Source organism: Hypomesus nipponensis, chromosome 11, assembly GCF_054491055.1.
Source record: "Hypomesus nipponensis isolate SF chromosome 11, ASM5449105v1, whole genome shotgun sequence".
NCBI classification, from domain to species: Eukaryota; Metazoa; Chordata; class Actinopteri; order Osmeriformes; family Osmeridae; genus Hypomesus; species Hypomesus nipponensis.
The window spans coordinates 19,207,800-19,224,446 of record NC_140371.1 but is presented as its reverse complement, the minus strand read 5'-3'; the positions used below and the strand labels follow the sequence as shown (position 1 = coordinate 19,224,446).

The window sequence follows — 16,647 nt, the reverse complement described above, 5'->3', positions numbered from 1 at the left end:
CAGGGATGGGACTCGTTTGGTCGTGTAGTTGTGTCCTGGGCTTATCGAGTTGGGGTCTCCTCCAGGGACCCTCAGGGCCTGTCTGGAGTCTGGGGCTCAATTTCTCCTCTCTCCTCCCTCTCCTTCATCCCGGCCTCTGGCCCCTCCCCCCCTGCAAGCGCCTGTCAATCATTTTACAGGGAAGGGGCAGAGTTATGGGAGATGTTTGGCTTTGGCGCTGCCCTGATGTTTAACAGGAAATGACCATAATCCTTTTTATGATACGTTTAATGAGAACGTATCATTTTAGAGATGGATTTTTTATTTAGGATTAACTCAATACTGAACAGAGAAGAACAATACAAACACAGGGAAAAACAAGAGAAACAACTATGTTATTTCACAGCAGAAACGGTTTGATAATAAATAGAACGTCTATCGGAACACAAACTGTACAATGGAGTCCCCCTACTGAAATGTCGAGACCATTCTCCATTTGTCCCTGCGGTCTGACGCAGGCGGGTGTCTCTACCGGAGGACCCGTATGAGGTCCAGCCCGATCCTGCCTCGCTGGGCGTCCACGCTCAGGACTCGGACCTCGACCCGTTCCCCCGGCCCCAGTGTCAGGCTCCGGTGCTGGCTGTCCGCGGGCAGCTTGTCCGGGGTGATCTTGCTCTTGTGGATGAGGCCGGATCGGCCCACACCGATGTCCACGAAGGCCCCGAACAGCGCGGCGTTCTCCACCCGGCCCGTCAGAACCGTGCCCGCTCTCAGGTCCGCCATGGACACGATGCCCCGCTTGAAGTCTGCCTGCTCGAAGTCTGGGGGGGAGATAGAGGTGAGGAGGAAGAGGGAGGGAGAGGAGGAGGAGGAGAGGAAGAAAGGGTGGGGAGACCGTGCAATGTGGTGGGAGTAAAAAAATGATAAAGAGCGCGGGGGGAAGACATGGAAGTAAGGAGGGAGGGAGGGATGGAGGGAGGTAGAGGGAGGGATAAAGAGGGAAGGAGAGGGAGGGAGGGTAAACAGAGAAGTGAAGAACAGATACCAGGTTTCCAGCTGTAACCCAATCCCAACCTCTGCATACTTCCACATTACTAAGTTTCCCTTCCCTCCCTTTTTCTGTCTGTTTTGGGGCGGATTTCTCTTTTTCCCTCTCAGCAGTGTGGACATAAACATGGTGTCTCTCACCAGGAAGCACTCATGTGCTATTATCCTAATGTTGAGCTGCTGTGCTAACCTAGCACGATGGGCCTCGCTAGCCTAGCCTAGCTATTTGCACAGCTGAGTATCCACTGACAAGACATCACAGCCGAACACGAGCACATCAACCTGTGGTTGAACCTGGGGGACAGGAGACCTGATCTGTATCTATTATTCTAACCTGCTCCCCTGCTCTCTCCCTTTCTCTCTCTCTCCCCTGCTCTCTCTCTCTCTCTCTCTCTCTCTCTCTCTCTCTCTCCCCCTGCTCTCTCTCTCTGTTTCTCTCTCACACTCTCTACATATGGTGACTGGCAGGGGGGGTTGTAGGTGAAGGTGAACACTCTAAAGGCGTGAGTTGTTCTGCTACAGTGTGTGGGCATGGCTGGGGCTTGTGTGCCCCCCCCCCCCCCCCCACATCCCAGTCCTACGTCTCAGAGCCGTGGTGGGGGACCATGTGTCTGCGTGGGGGAGAGAGACACAGGGAGGATGTGTGTATAAGTCAGAGAGAGAGAGAGAGAGAGAGACAGAGAGAGAGAGAAAGCAAGAGAGTATCTATCTATCTATCTGTGTGTGTGTGTGTGTGTACGTGTGGCCTGGACCGAGCCTAATGCTTTGATGTCCCCACTGTCATGTAGGGGAAGACCCTGGTTATTAGAGCCAGACTGTCAACACATATATCATGAGAAAGAGACAGAGAGAGAGACAGAAAGAGAAAGGGAGAGAGAGAGAGGGGGTGTCTGAAGAGAAAAGCAGGCCTGTGCTGTAGCTGTGTCTCAACACTGACCTCCCATGTGTCCTGCTGCAGAGAGAGCGACTGGTCGACCATAAAACAACAAACGCAGGTCCCTGCTAGAGCCATTAGGCTGGAAGAAGACTGCCTTGTTTTCCTTCTGGGACCAGCGGATAACAACACACGCTAGCTCAGGTTTCATTGCGATCCACGGCTGTTTAATTGACCAGAGAGACGACCGTAAAACCTCATATTGCAAGCACAAGGGGACTAGCTGAATATGAGGGAGGCTAATGTGGGACCAGCTGAATATTGTGGACCTTCCTACATATCCATCCCAAAACAAAATGTCCTGTTTAGGTATTTATATCACTGAGTAGCACCCACTAGTCAAACCTACACTCAGTACCACCAGGGTGAGCGTGTGTGAGTGTGTGTGTGTCCCGTCTTACTCTGGCGGATGTCAAAGCCCGGAGGCTGGGTCAGTCCGTCCACTATGAGCTGCAGCGTGTCAGGACTGCTCCCCAGACTGGAGGCCAGCCTCTCCAGCCCCTCAGCCCTCACCCTGGCCTCCACCTTCTGACGGAGGTCTGGGTGACCCAGCTCATCAACACCACCGCCAACCAGGGAGAGGAAGCTGGGGAGAGAAGAGGATGAGAGGGGGGGGGAGAAGATGAGGGGAGAGTGGGGTGGTGAAAGGATGAAGAAGGGGTGGAGAGGAGGAGAGAGAAGGAAAGGGGAGAAGAGGAGAGAGGGGTGAGGAGAGGACAGAGCGAGTGATGAGGAGAGGAGGAGAGGAAAGAGGTGAGGAGTGAGGTGTTGAGAGGAGAGAGAAGGAGGGAGGGGTAGGAAGAGAAGCAGAGGGGAGAACAGAGAAAAGGAGTGTTAGACCGTTGGAGTTCGATTTCTATTTTGTGTATCACTTACATGTTGTCCATGTTTTAAGGGAACACACAACAGCATCAACGGCAGAGCAGGTGTGAGTGTGTGGAGCGAAGAGGAGGCTTCATGTTCCCTGGTTGAGCCCCAACACGTGTGCTTGGTCCCAGTCACAGGAGGCTGGGCCTCAGGGTGAACCAGCCAGGACGGGGGAAGGGGGGCCATCATTAAGCTCTAAATCTAGAGTTTCACAGCTCCAGCTTGCTGCCTGTGTTCATAACTCCACTTTGCAGGTTCTCCAGCAAACCCCCCCCCCTCTCTCTAGCCCTCCCCATACTCCCCATACCCCCCCCCCCCGCCCCCCCTCTAAAAATCACCTGGGTCCACAGGGGGCAGTTAACGCCCTGACACCCACACACTCTAAGCCCGCCTCCTCTTCACCTGGACTGGGTGGTTCACCTGTCAGTCACCTGGCTCTGATCAGACAGAACAAAACAAAGGATGTTTCATTCTCATCGCTCCTTTGTTTCTGGGGCCTGGCAACTGCTAACTGCTAACATGTTTATAGCTTACAGTTTATCTTGATATGAATCAGGGTATTCTGCATTATATGGTACAGCAGTGTTCTGTGTGTTTGTGGAAATCCTTTTTTCAAACTTTCAAAACTTTATCAAAACATTTGTTGTTTTTTTTTTTCAACCTTTTAAAACTTCGGCCAAACTTTTTTTCACACACAACAAAGTTTCAAGCTTGTTTAAAAATTTGTAATAAAAAAAATAAAATTCCCCAAAACATTTTCAACCTTTTTTATCAAACCTTTCATGCCACCAAATATAGTTTAAAACTAACGAGCCTGGCTTAAGAAGTAAAAGTACAGATATTTGTTGAATGTAAGGAGTGAAAAAAGTTGTCAGTAAAATAAATTGTGAAATAAAGTACTGATACCAGTTATTAGTTGTAATAGTAGTGTGTGTGTGAGAGTAGGTAAGGGTTTGTGTGTCTGTGTGTGTGAGAGTATGTAAGTGTGTCTGTGTGTGTCTGTGTGTGTGAGAGTATGTAAGAGTGTGTGTGTGTCTGTGTGTGTGTCTGTGTGTGTGAGAGTATGTAAGTGTGTGTGTGTGTGTCTGTGTGTGTGAGAGTATGTAAGTGTGTGTGTGTTACTAAGGGAGCTGGTATGTGGGCCGCAGCTGAGAGAGGACCTGCTGGGCAGTGCTGGTGATGGATGCTTGTCGCCGTGGCACCCTGACGCCAGCTCGCCAGTGCAGCTGTTCTCTCTCCCCTGACTGACAGGGCAGGTGGCCCAAGCCACGCCCACTTCCTGTCTTAGGCTCACAGGAGGACTGCTGTATGTGTGTGTGAGAGCACTTGTGGGGACGGGGGTTATACCATCAGTCTGTCTGTGGACAATCACACACACACACATCCTTCCTGTAAGTGTGTCTTGTGGAGACAGTGCTATTTTGTTGAATGGGGTGTGTGTAACTCTACCCTCGTTGTGTACAAACTGTATAGAACAGCTGTGAGGCTGTCTGCCAGCTCGACAAAACCCGTCCACCTCTTCCCCTGTCACCCCCTCCCTCTCCCCCTCTCCCCTTGTCCCCCCCTGTCACCCTCTCCCTCTCCCCTTCTCCCCCCGTCACCCCCTCCCTCTTCGCCCTCACCCCCCCATTTTCCTAACCCTAACCCCTCCTCTCCTCCCCTAACCCTTTCTCCCCAACCCTAAGCCCTACCCTCCAAACAGCTACAGCAGTGCATACTGTAGTGTCCTCCAGCACAGAGCAGGAGTGGAGACAGACAGTGGGCTAGGTCCAGAGAGAGAGCAGCTCTCAAACACATGCTGCTCTACTCCTGGTCTCACTCCATCACAGCTATCATTCTCACACAGGCACAACACTCAGTTGATCAGGTGAAAGCCAGGAAAACAAAGTCTGGGGAGTGAATTATGGGCTGGTGAAAGTAGTGAGAACACACACCACACCCACACACACACACAGGCGGTTGACAGAGAGCGGCCAGGTTAGTTCTTGTTGACGTCTTCCAGCCCTTCTCATTCAGATTCACTTAGCAGGCTCACCCAGATCACCACATATCAATTTACCCTGCCAGCCCGATCAACACACACAAACACACGCCCACACATATACACAAACACACACCCCCACACATATATACAGCCGCAACACCAAACCATCACACTCAAGGGGGGAGGAGGTGGGAGGAGAGGAGGAGGAGAGGGGATTGAGGAGAAAGGAGAAACTCAGGGTTGATTTATGAACAGCCGTGGTAGCCCTGGCCCTGGAGCGAGGATCGGGAGGGGGGGGGGGTATGGGGTGGGGGGTTAGGGGGGTACGGACTCCCGTTACTCAGGGGGGAGGGGGGGGGGATTCTGGAGCTATCGGGTTTCTGGGACCGTGTGTTAGTGTTTAAGAGGGACCAGGAGTCCAGGGGCCCTCGGCCCGGTGGGTCCACACTCTGCTCTCTCTCTCTCTCTCTCTGGGCCCTAATCAGAACCAGCGCTGTGGAAGTGTGCCTGTGGATGCGCGTGTTTGAGAATGTGTGTGTGAGAATGTGTGTGCTCCTGGGCGGGTGTGAACCCGACACCAGCGTGTGTGTGTGTGTGTGTGTGTGCATGGCGTCCTGCAGGGAGGCTGGGTGGGCACCAGGACAGATTCTGTCCAGACCCACCTTGAGGGAGTTAGAGTGTGGACCCCCTCCGCCCTGTCACTCCCCACGGCTGGGATTCATCCACAACAACCTCCACTGGAGAGGAGAAACCAGGGCTCGCATAACCCCCTTCTCTAATAACACTCCCCTTCTCTACAAATCCCTTCCACATACTAGACCAGTGTGTGAGAGAGAATTAGCTTTTCTCAGTGGTGTGTGTGTGTGTGTGTGTGTGTGAGAGAGAGGGAGAGAGACAGACAGAGAGGGGGAGAGAGAGAGTGTGTGTGTGTGTCTGTGTGTGTGTGAGTGTGTGTGGGGGGGAGGGTATCAAGTGTTCATTATAACAGGATCCTCTATTCCCCAGCTGACACATCAGCCCTGATGCAGCCATATCACCATTCACTTCACCACCTAAACCAAATCTCTGTTTCTCTGTCACACACACACACACACACACACACACACACACACACACACACACACACACACACACACACACACAGATCAGATGTAGCATTGATCTGGCACTAGCCTCCCTGCTCTCCTCCTCTTCTCTACTCCTCTACCCTTCACATGAAGATCCAGGACTCAGAGAGAGGAAGAGAAGAGAGAGAGTGTCTATGAGCATCGTTTAAATGGGCTACAGATTGTTGAGAATCTCTCAAGCTTGTCCGTGTCATTATAAAGTCATCGGCCAGACCCCTCCTCCTGTCCTCCCCCATCCTCTTCAACCCCCCCCCCCCCTCCCTTGGAGCACTTCTCCATGATTCAGTTAGAAATCCTTCAGAATCAAACTTTGAAAAATGATGGCTCTGGACCCATCACTGTGGGGTCGTTACCATGACAGCAGGGTTATAACCATGACTGTTGTAACCACGACTACAGGGCTTTAACAATGATCGTTTTAACCGTGACTGCCGGGGTTGTAACCATGACTTTTGTTACCATGACTGTTGTAACTGGGACTGCTGTAACCATGACGGCCTTTAAGCAGGGCGCCCGTAAGAGTAGCAGCAACATTCAGTAACCATCCCAGAGCTGTAATAACACACACCCACGCATGCACACACGCATGCACACGTACACACCCCCTTGGCAGAGGGAGTGAGGGTGTTCTGCCTGGTTTGGTAGGAAACGAGGCGGAACAGAGAGAAAGGAAAACAAATGGACCAGGGAGAAGGAGAGTGGATGTTGGTGTGAGAGAGAGAGAGAGAGAGAGGTCGTGTGCGTGGGAGAGAGGGGTTGTGTGCGTGGGAGAAGGGGAAGAAAGAAACAGAGGAAAGGAAAGATGGACAGAGGGAGAGAAAGAGAGGGGAGCCTGCTTGGTTTCCGTGTGTGAGTATGACAGGGTGATTATTTGCCCTCCCCTAGTTTTAAGAGGCTTTATCAAACCTCTGACCTCCCCTGGCTGGCACACGCACACACACACACACACACACACACTTCACTGTGTTCTCTCTCGACACACGTCCATATTCAAGGCAGCAGAGAAAGGCCCATCAACATGCACACTCTGACGCTTGCAGCCACTAGTGTCAGACTGATGTCGTCCAAACACACTAGAGTGGCTGCAGCTGCAGGGGCACACACACACACACACGCACACGCACACACACACACACACACACGCACACGCACACGCACACGCACACACACACACACACACCCGCACACGCACACACGCACCCCAGGGCAGATGTTCAATGTGCTTTTGATATCAGCGCCAGCAGAGCTTACAATCACTCTTCACACAGAGAGACACACGCCGCCACTGACACTACAGGACCAGATGCTGCCATATGCCTACCGCCACACCAACACACACCAACACACACACCAACATCCTATCAAGTCCTAAAAAGACTGTAACCATCCTCTCCGAAAAATAAAATAAAAATAAAAGCCCTCAGAATTGCTGCCAGTACCAGTTCAGGCAGGCGTGAGGCAGAGGGTGGCAGTGTGTCTGTATGTGTGTGTGTGTGTGTGTGGAGCCCACCTGGTGGCGATGCTGTAGGACTCTGGGTGGATGCAGGTCTGGTCCAGGGGGTTGGGCTGGGCGCTGGCAGAGCTCTTGGTCCTCTTGCCCGCCTTCTTGCTGGGCTCCTCTGCGGCGGCTGGCGCCCCTTCCTGGGTCTCCCTGCAGGGGGCACGACAGGGCACACCGCTCAGAGGAGCTGCTCTGCTCGCTTCAATGTCTGCTAAAACATGCTTGCATCTGTGTGTGTGTACCTGTGTGTGTACCTGTGTGTTTGCGCTTACATCTGTGAGTGTATGTGTGTGTGTGTACCTGTGTGTGTGCAGGTTGTGAGGGTTGATCCTGATGAAGCCTGCACACTGCTGGTAGCTCTTGGGCCCCACACCCTTCACCAGCCTCAGCTGCTCTCTGTTCTGGAAGGGTCCGCTCCTCTCCCTCCACTCCACGATGTTCCTGGCTTGGCCTGCGTTCAGGCCCGACACATGTCTGGACAGGGGAGGGAGGGGGGAAAAAGAGAGGGGGGGGGGGGTGGAGGGATTAAAGGCTGTACTGATGTCGTAAGCTCATTATGCTAAGGATAAGCAGCGCAAACTTTACAGACGTCTGCATTCAGGGAAATATTTACAAAGCACGGCTACTGGAGCAGGACTCCTGACTGTGATGAGTCTGACCTTTATACACACACACACGCACGCACACACACACACACACACACGCGCGCGTAGGGAGACAGAAAGACAGACAGAAAGACAGACAGATAGACAGACAGACAGAGAAGGCACATGGACAGACTGATATCAAAAGAAGGCACATCGACAGGCCGAGAAAGATGGAGAGAGAGATGGAGAAAGACAGACAGGCAGAAAGGCAGGCAGGCAGACAGACAGAGACAGGCAGACAGACAGACAGACAGGCAGGCAGGCAGGCAGGCAGGCAGGCAGGCAGGCAGGCAGGCAGACAGGCAGGCAGGCAGGCAGGCAGGCAGGCAGGCAGGCAGACATGCAGACATACAGGCAGGCAGGCAGGCAGGCAGACATGCAGACATACAGGCAGGCAGGCAGGCAGGCAGACAGGCAGACTTGTTTGGCTAGTGACATGCAGGCAGCAGGTCCCAGCTCCAGTCCCCTCTAACACGGCTATATAAACACAACATGTCATCACCCCTGAATACAAGCAGAGGACTAATGTTGGAGTCATGAACACGTACGTACGTGTGTGTGTGTGTGTCTGGAGCCCATGAATGGAAAAAGCTCATTTAGAGAGTAGACAGGTAAACAGATGACTTGATCTGGCCTGCCGGCCCTGCCTGTTGCCGGCCCTGTCTGTTGCCAACCCTGGCCTCTCACTCCCAGAGAAGGTGTCATGATGTGACACACACTGTGACACACACTGTGTGTGTGTGCGTCTGCCCTGTCTGTGTGTGCCAAACAAACTGTGTGTGTGTGTGTGTGTTTGGTGTGCATACATACGTGTGCGCGAAAGTGCATGTTAGAATGTGTGTTTACACGACAGATAGTGTGTGTGTGTGTGTGTGTGTGTGAGAATGAGAAAGACATAGTTAATGTTTGTGTGTTACTGTAGACACAGGAAGGGGTCAGGTAGAGAGTGAAGTATGTCAGTCATAGCACCTTTAAGCACCATTTTTGTTTTTGTGTTGTTTTAGGAGCAGCGGTGAATAAAACAAACATGTCGTAACTCTCCCAAAACTTTTACACTTACTGACCAGGGGAGCGGAGCAGCCAGCTCTGGGAGTGAGTGTGTGAGTGTGTGAGAGTGTGTGTGTGTATGTATGTCTGTCAACCTTTCGTTGATCCCCTCTGTACAGCCTGCTGGTCCCAGCACAGACTAAGAGCAAGTTGTTAGACTAAACAGCGTGCTGGCGAGCTGGGGAGTTTGTGTGTGTGTGTGTGTGAAGCGCTGCCATGTTGTGACGGCTGGGGGAAAGTATTCGCGGGCGCTGGGAACCCTACCTCATCAGCGTCTCTGAGCAGATGTTGACGTCCACTCCCACGAAGCTCACACACTCCTGCACCACGCCGTCGAGCGCCACCTTCAGAGCCGCGGCTGACACGTCGTGCTGGGGGGGCACGGGGGGGGGGGGGGGGGGGGGCGTTATGGACGGGTGGGGCTCATCACACCTACACCCCCCACCCCCAACCCATCTCCTTCCACCCCTTGCTCCAGCTAAACCAGACTCCTGTATTCAAGAGTGTTGGTTCCAACCCTACCACACACACCTCTCCCCCCAGCACAGCCAGCGGTATTGAGTTGCATAGGGGGACATAGCGGGGGGTGGTGTTGAGAGGGGGGAGGGCAGGTCAAAGAGAGAGAGAGAAAGGAGGAGAGAGAGCAGGTCAGAGAGAGAGAGAAAGAGAGAGGAGAGAGAGCAGGTCAGAGAGAGAGAGAGAGAGAGAGAGAGAGAGAGAGAGAGAGAGAGAGAGAGAGAGAGAGAGAGAGGAGGAGAGTTGGGGATGGGGGGAGTCCGGAGCAGGAGTGATGAGTGGCAGGTTGAGGAGTGCAGGGAGAAGGAGAGTGACTGGGAGCGTGTTTAGCTTGGACGGGCGTCAGCACCACTTCAAAGCTCTCTCCAACAGACCTTCTAGATTAACACAGCACAGTAGATAAAGCTAATCCAGATGAACTTTTCACACTTCGCCAAGTTAGAATAAAACAAGGAATTTCTACAGCGCACAAGAAAAAGAATCCCCACCCACACCCACACACCCCCTCAAAAACACGACAGTGTGTTTGAGGAAATTAGGGAAAGACCCTAACCCAAGACTGGCCTATGTAGTTACAATCTAGCAAGCTGTGGGACTGTTCCTGTGGCTGCTATTTGGGTATTTGAGTATAGACATAGCAGGTGACAGGACACACACACACTCTCCTCTGTAGCCTGAGGACCCAGAGTTGGCCCTGGCCTCACCTGTTGTGAATGAGTCCAGACAGGCCTAGTATATCCCAGCCCCCCTACGGCTCAGTGATGGAGCCCACAGGAGCTCTGAGGTCTGGGTCAGGGGGAGCAGGAAAGGCCCAGGCTCTGATTTAAGGCCCTGCAGCCATGCAGCAAGGGTTAGCAGTACACTGATACCTCCAGCAGCTGGCCTTGGATGAGCTACTGCTCTCAGCTTCAGGTACAATACAGTGCATGAGTGTGTGTGCACCTCAAAGTGTGTGTGAGAACAGCGAACCAAGGTAAAAGAAAGAAACATTAAAACACCTAAAGAACCAAAACATCCAGTGTGAAACCGAAAAAATACCAGTTGAGAGAAAGAAAATCTCGTGGAAAACACCAGGGGGGTGGGGTGAATGTGTGTGTGCAGTGGTGGGGAGGGGGGGGGGGGGTTATCAAAGAGCTGCACTCTGGCTGGGTGTCTGCGGTGAGTTTGATGGAGGGGGGGAAGAGGGGGTTCTCGGGTTACATAATAACACACCTCGATCAGAGGGACTGGGCTGTGACCTCCGAGTCACACACTCACCTGTCAGCACTCTGACTCAGCGCCACAGGAAGAGGGGGGGGGAAGACCGAAGGAGAACAGAGGGAGACGAAGGGATGGAGGGAGATGGAGAGAGAGAGAGAGAGAGAGAGAGAGAGAGAGAGAGAGAGAGAGAGAGAGAGAGAGAGAGAGAGAGGATGAGATGGAAGTGAGAGTAGCGCAAGGGGTTGAGAGATACGTGTATCTGCATTCAGTGATATGAGAAGAGCAGGCAGAGGGCATTGGAAAAGGAGAGGCAGAAATGGGGGAGGAAGACGGGGGAAAATGTGAGGAAGAAAGTGAGCTGATACGAAAAAAAAAAGGAAAAAAAAGAAGATGTGTTTGTGCATGCGTGTGTGCTTCAGTGGGGGATTCCACCGCCCCGGAGCATGGGTGACAAAGCACAGGATCAGGTGGTCTGAAAAATGTCCCTGTAGGTGAAAGGCCTCATTTCTGGGGCCGTGGGGCTGAAACGGCTGGCCGTCTGGCCCGGTTTGTCCAGTAACTCGATCGAGCCCTGAACAAACACAGCCTTGTAAACCGATAACAACATGTTAGCAAACGGCCCATCTCCGTGTCAGCAATAACAAGTGTTGCAGACGGCCCACCGGCAAGAGAGGAGAAGGGGGGTGAAACAGAAGAGGGGAGAGAGGGGGCAGGGGAAGAGGAGGAGGGAGAGATAGAGGGAGGGAAGGAGGGAGGGAAGAGTGGGGAGAAGGGAAGAGATGGAGCAGAGGGGAGAGGAGGAGGGAGGGAGGGAGGGGAGGGAGGGGAAGAGATGGAGGAGAGGGAGAGGAGGAGGGAGGGAGGGGAGGGAGGGGAAGAGATGGAGGAGAGGGGAAGGGACATAAGGGGAGGACGGAGGGAGGGGAGAACGTGGAGAGGAACGGAGAGAAGATGGAGAGTCTTTTGGAGAAGGCTTCAGAGCGATGTGGCAGGTGTCAACTGGAGACACGCCACATGAAAGAAAAAGCAAGTGAGAGATTAAAGGAGGACAGGGGAAAAACAGGGCAAATGAGAGAGAGAGAGCTGAAATGAAAGACTGGAAGCTGTGGGGGAGATGACAGAAAGAGTAGGAGAGCACAGAGGGGAGAGAATACAGAAAAAGAAGGGTAAGTCAACAAGGAGGAGGAGGAGGAGATCCTGCTGGTTTGACCGACAGCATGATTGACAGGTGCCTGAGGACTGAAGGAGGACTGACGAGCCCCCCTGCCTGTGAGGCCAGCGCCAGGAGGGTGACCAGGAAACATGCTTGACAACTGGAGTTAAGGAGCCATGTTTATGTAAGGCTGTGGTGGCAGAGATGACACACACTCACTATGTCACACTGCTTCTCTGGCTGCTGGGAACACACCAGTCAGTGTTTTTCTTCTGCCGTGAAGGCGTCCAAAACATTTTGAACATTCAACAGACTTTGACCTGTCAATCCCGATGAAAATGTTCGAATGGCCCCTTTAAAAAGCAACGCCACATCAGCTCCCGCTGAAAGAGAGACAAAGATTTAGTCAAGGTGACGACTTCTATCTGTTCATGCCGACTCTTGCGGCACACTGCCTCTACTGGAACCAAGTGTGAACTACAGAATTGGGGAAATCCATAAATGCCACAGACATTTTTGTTGAAGGTAAAAATACATTGTGTGTGGGGTAAAGACAGAAAGAGAGAGAGAGACAGAGAGAGAGACAGAGAGACAGAAAGAAAGAGATTAATGAGAAGAACGCTGTGAGCAGGACAAACAGGGGAAACACCTGTAATGTCACACCGGAGAAGTGACGGCTTTCACACGAGAACAGAGCAGAAGATGGCAGCTTCTCACGTTCCCTGTGTAACCTCACCCGGGGCCAGCCCTTGTGAGCCAGCGTGTGAGAGGGAGCCGCTATGCAGGTGACACAGACACTCAGACAGCACACAACGTCCCATTGTCTGCACTGAGGAAGTGTAGCTAGCTTTTGAATAAACTTCCACAGAATTCGGACTGGAAGTTTGTTTTTGCAAATTCAAAGCAAATCTCTGTATTAATTTGACCACATGCCTGGCTCTTCCACCAGCCGTCTACAGCAGAATTCAAGGCCGGCCTGGCTGGACTAAGTCCTGACCGTGGGTGTGTGTGTCCAAGTGAACTTTCAGATCCTATGAGGAAACAGGGAACACGGTCAGACATAGTTCTGCCTATGCCCTGTGCTCTCTGTCCTTGTACTGTTTTTATTCTATACCGAGCTACGTGTCTGAAATTAAGTTACAACATTGACATTGAAACTAGGACACACATGCACAGCCTGTGTTACACTGGGGTGTTCACAGACACACACACACACACACACACACACACACACACAAACACACACCTTTGAACGGTGGTTGTCCCTCTGGTCAGGTTCAAACAGGGAGCAACGCCACCTCTTCATTAGGGCTCCATCAATCACAAGAGCTGGGATCTATTTTTAAAACTAGTCCTGGGGCGCTGGGGGAGTGGTTTACAGACAAGGAGAATTCCCCTGAGGAGTGTTATCGTTTGCTGGGCTGGTGAAGGGTCCGGTGAAGGCCAAGAGATGGGGGGAGGAAAGGAGAGAACCGTAAAACGCTGCCGTCCCAACACAAGCTTCTCTGCTTGGAGTCCAGAGGCTGTGGAAGGGAGGAGGAGAGGGATGGGTGGAGAGACCCACCCAAACAGCTGCAGCTCTGACTCAGAACACTGCTCTGTGTGTGTGTGTGTGTGTGTGTGTGTGTCCACCAGTACTATGTGTGGTTATGAGCTCACATGGCTAGGGGGGTTGTGTTCCAGAGCTGGGTCGGAGGGAAGCAAAGTAACAGAGGTTCTGCTCTATAAAGTACACACACACACAGAAATGGGTGGGTGGATGGGTGTGTATTTGTAGTGGCAGATATAAGAGAGTGGGTAGCAGAAGTAAAGACGTACGCACGCGCATGTGTGTGTGTGTGTGTGTGAGGGCGTCTTGGTCAGTGAGCTGTGGAGGGGCCAGGCGTTTGTCTGTCAGCACAGAGAGAGGGAGAGAGAGAGAAAGACAGGGAGAGAGAGAGAGAGAGAGAGAGACAGAGAGAGAGAGAGAGAAAAGAGAGAAAGAGAGGTGTTTGGTGTTTTCCGCTCACTTGGATGTGTCATGGAGAGCGCCTGTGGAGCGTATCTCCACCCCCCCTCCCCCCTCCCCCTCCCCCTCTCAACCTGCCTCCCTCCCTTATCCTCTCATCACACTCCTGTCCAGCACTTAGAATCAATCTGTGTTAGAACAGCCTTATCTATCATTGAATAAACACAGTGATATTGCATGCGGTGTGTTCTTCCCAGTCATTGTTTGTGCACATGCTTCGGACACATGCACAACCACACACTGGGAATCAAATACACACACACACGTACGCACACACATCCCCCAAACCTTAATGTCTTAATGTCCCTAAAACCTTCCATGTCTTAATGTATTCCACATTCCCCACCCCCCTCAGGACTGGCCTCAGGTGGAGGATGTTGGTGGCTTGGACAGGCCCCTGCCTTCCCATAACAAAGTGGTTCTGTCAGCACTTCACACATTAACAGGCCTTTCAGAGATGCTGCCATTCCCAGATGTCAATCAATCAGAGTCACATAGAAACAGTGACACAGAGAGAGATGACAGAGACAGTGACACAGAGAGAGATGACATAGAGACAGTGACAGAGAGAGAAATGACATAGAGACAGTGACACAAAGAGAAATGACATAGAGACAGTGACAGAGAGAGAAATGACATAGAGACAGTGACACAAAGAGAAATGACATAGAGACAGTGAAACAGAGAGATGACATAGTCAGTGACACAGAGAGAGATGACATAGAGACAGTGACACAAAGAGAAATGACATAGAGACAGTGAAACAGAGAGAGATGACATAGTGACAAGGAAACAAAGTGAGTGATAATGCAGCACACGGGGGGGCTAACAAGAAAAATGAGAGAGAAATATCCACAGTTGGTCAAGTGTGTGCGTGCGTGGAGGTTGGGGGTAAACGACAAACAGTCGTCACGGGAACGGGGGCCTATCGATATTCTGAGTGACGTGGAGCCGTAATGGCGGCCGCCTTGCCCCTTGACTGACAAGCTTTGGCCTCCAAGCCACTCACAACCTTGACAACAGGAAGAGGGGCTGGAGCCAGTATGGCGCTAGCGTTACCCAGGTGCCCTGGGGCGGGAGGAGCAGAGCTGGTAGCAGCACGGACACCCAAGGGCTGGGTGTTTGACTGACAGCCTGTGATAACCGTGTGAACTGTCCTCTCCTGCGAGCCTACAGGTAAAGGTGTTGCAGAGGAAATTGCTGTGTGTGTGTGCGCGTGTGCGTTTGTCTCAGGGCTGGTCGTAAATCAGGAGCCGCAGTTGATGAGACAGCCAAAAGATGGTTTTGTGTTATTGGAGCATTGTTTGATGAACAGCTAATGGCTGACTCAGATGCCAGAGGAGCCTCTGGGAGGGTAAATATCCTCCCTCCTCTCTCTCCTGTTGCACTTCCTCTGAGCAGACCCAGCACCCCTGGGACACACACACACACACTTTCTCTCACCAACACCAACAAACACCATCTACTCCAAAGGAACCAGAAATGGCAGAATCATAAGAACACCGTGTTGCAGCAGAAATGTCAACACATGTAAGGGAGAACTTATAGTGCGCACAAAAAAAAAAAAAAAAAAAAAAAAAAGAACAAAAAATAGACTGAACACGTTGCCTATATTTGGCAAGCCACGACAAGTTCCCATCAGCAAGCCATGCTTGGTTTCCGTATTGCGAGATTCAGGTAACCGGGGGCATTAAACCCGCCCTGCCAACGCGAGGTGGGTTCTCAGCGGCTGAGGCTGGCTGTACGAGAGGAAACAGCACAGACTAATTGGGTTACAGATGAAGCTTGGCTGCACGCTGCTGCGGAGCCACACGGCTCCACAGAGCCAAGCAGCGGCTTTTTTCCCACGCGTAGACGCACCTCCGAGGCAAGAGCCATCCATCACTGTCACCCCCCCCCCCCCACCCCCCTCCTCCGTCACCACCCTCCACCCCTCCCCTCATCCCTCTCGTCTTCCTGTCCGCCCTGCAGGCACCAGCGCTCAGGTCCGGACCCCGGGGCCCGACAGCCAATCAGAGCGCCTGGAAATCTACCCTCGTAAAGGCGGGACTCGGGGTGCCCGGGGTCGACGGTGGTGACATCACAGTTGCAAGCGCGGAGGCCGTTCTCACCTGTCCTGACAGAAACACTCTCACCCTCAAAAAGGTGACTTTCCCTGGATACGGTCGGTGGGACTGGGGGCATAGAGGAGAGGGGGAGAGGAGGAGGTTGAGGAAAGAGAGAGGGAGAGAGGACGAGGGTGGGGGGTGCGGGGAGAGAGAGGTGAGGAGAGGGGGAGAGAGGTGAGGAGTGACAGGTCTTTAATATCCGGCAGTGTGCAAGTGTGTTTTCGCACACAGCCGGGGTAAAATACTGCCCTGGGGACCCTTCTACACACACACACACACACACACACACACAGAGACAGACAGACAGACAGACAGACAGACACACACACAGACATACATACACACACGTCGAAGAAAACACACCATCCAACCCTTACTGACAGGTAAAAGTGAGATGAGTAGAGAAAGACCATTAAAAGCCATTCGTTCCAGCATGAATGCGAGGGCCTTTTCCACGGAACACACCGGATTATGAAACCTTTTAAAGCTAGGAGAAAACAAGACCGCGTACAGTACAGCCTTTCTCTTG

The 16,647-nt window shown here is 52.4% G+C and overlaps 1 protein-coding gene across 3 annotated transcripts in view; it reads right to left on the bottom strand.

Moving 5' to 3' along the window:
• Positions 1-237: 237 nt before the first annotated feature.
• Positions 238-16,647, bottom strand: part of srbd1 (S1 RNA binding domain 1) — a 46,304-nt gene continuing 29,894 nt past the window's right edge. The window contains exons 17-22 of one of the 3 annotated variants that reach the window (XR_014768909.1): positions 9,398-9,504; positions 7,740-7,913; positions 7,449-7,589; positions 2,362-2,546; positions 452-800; positions 238-321 (exon numbers count right to left, since the gene is read on the bottom strand). Coding sequence is in view for 2 of the 3 variants with exons in the window: in XM_084710187.1 (XP_084566313.1) it covers positions 508-800; positions 2,362-2,546; positions 7,449-7,589; positions 7,740-7,913; positions 9,398-9,504 (900 nt within the window). In the remaining variant the exon portion in view is untranslated. The other 2 variants (XM_084710187.1, XM_084710188.1) reach the window with 2 other exon arrangements.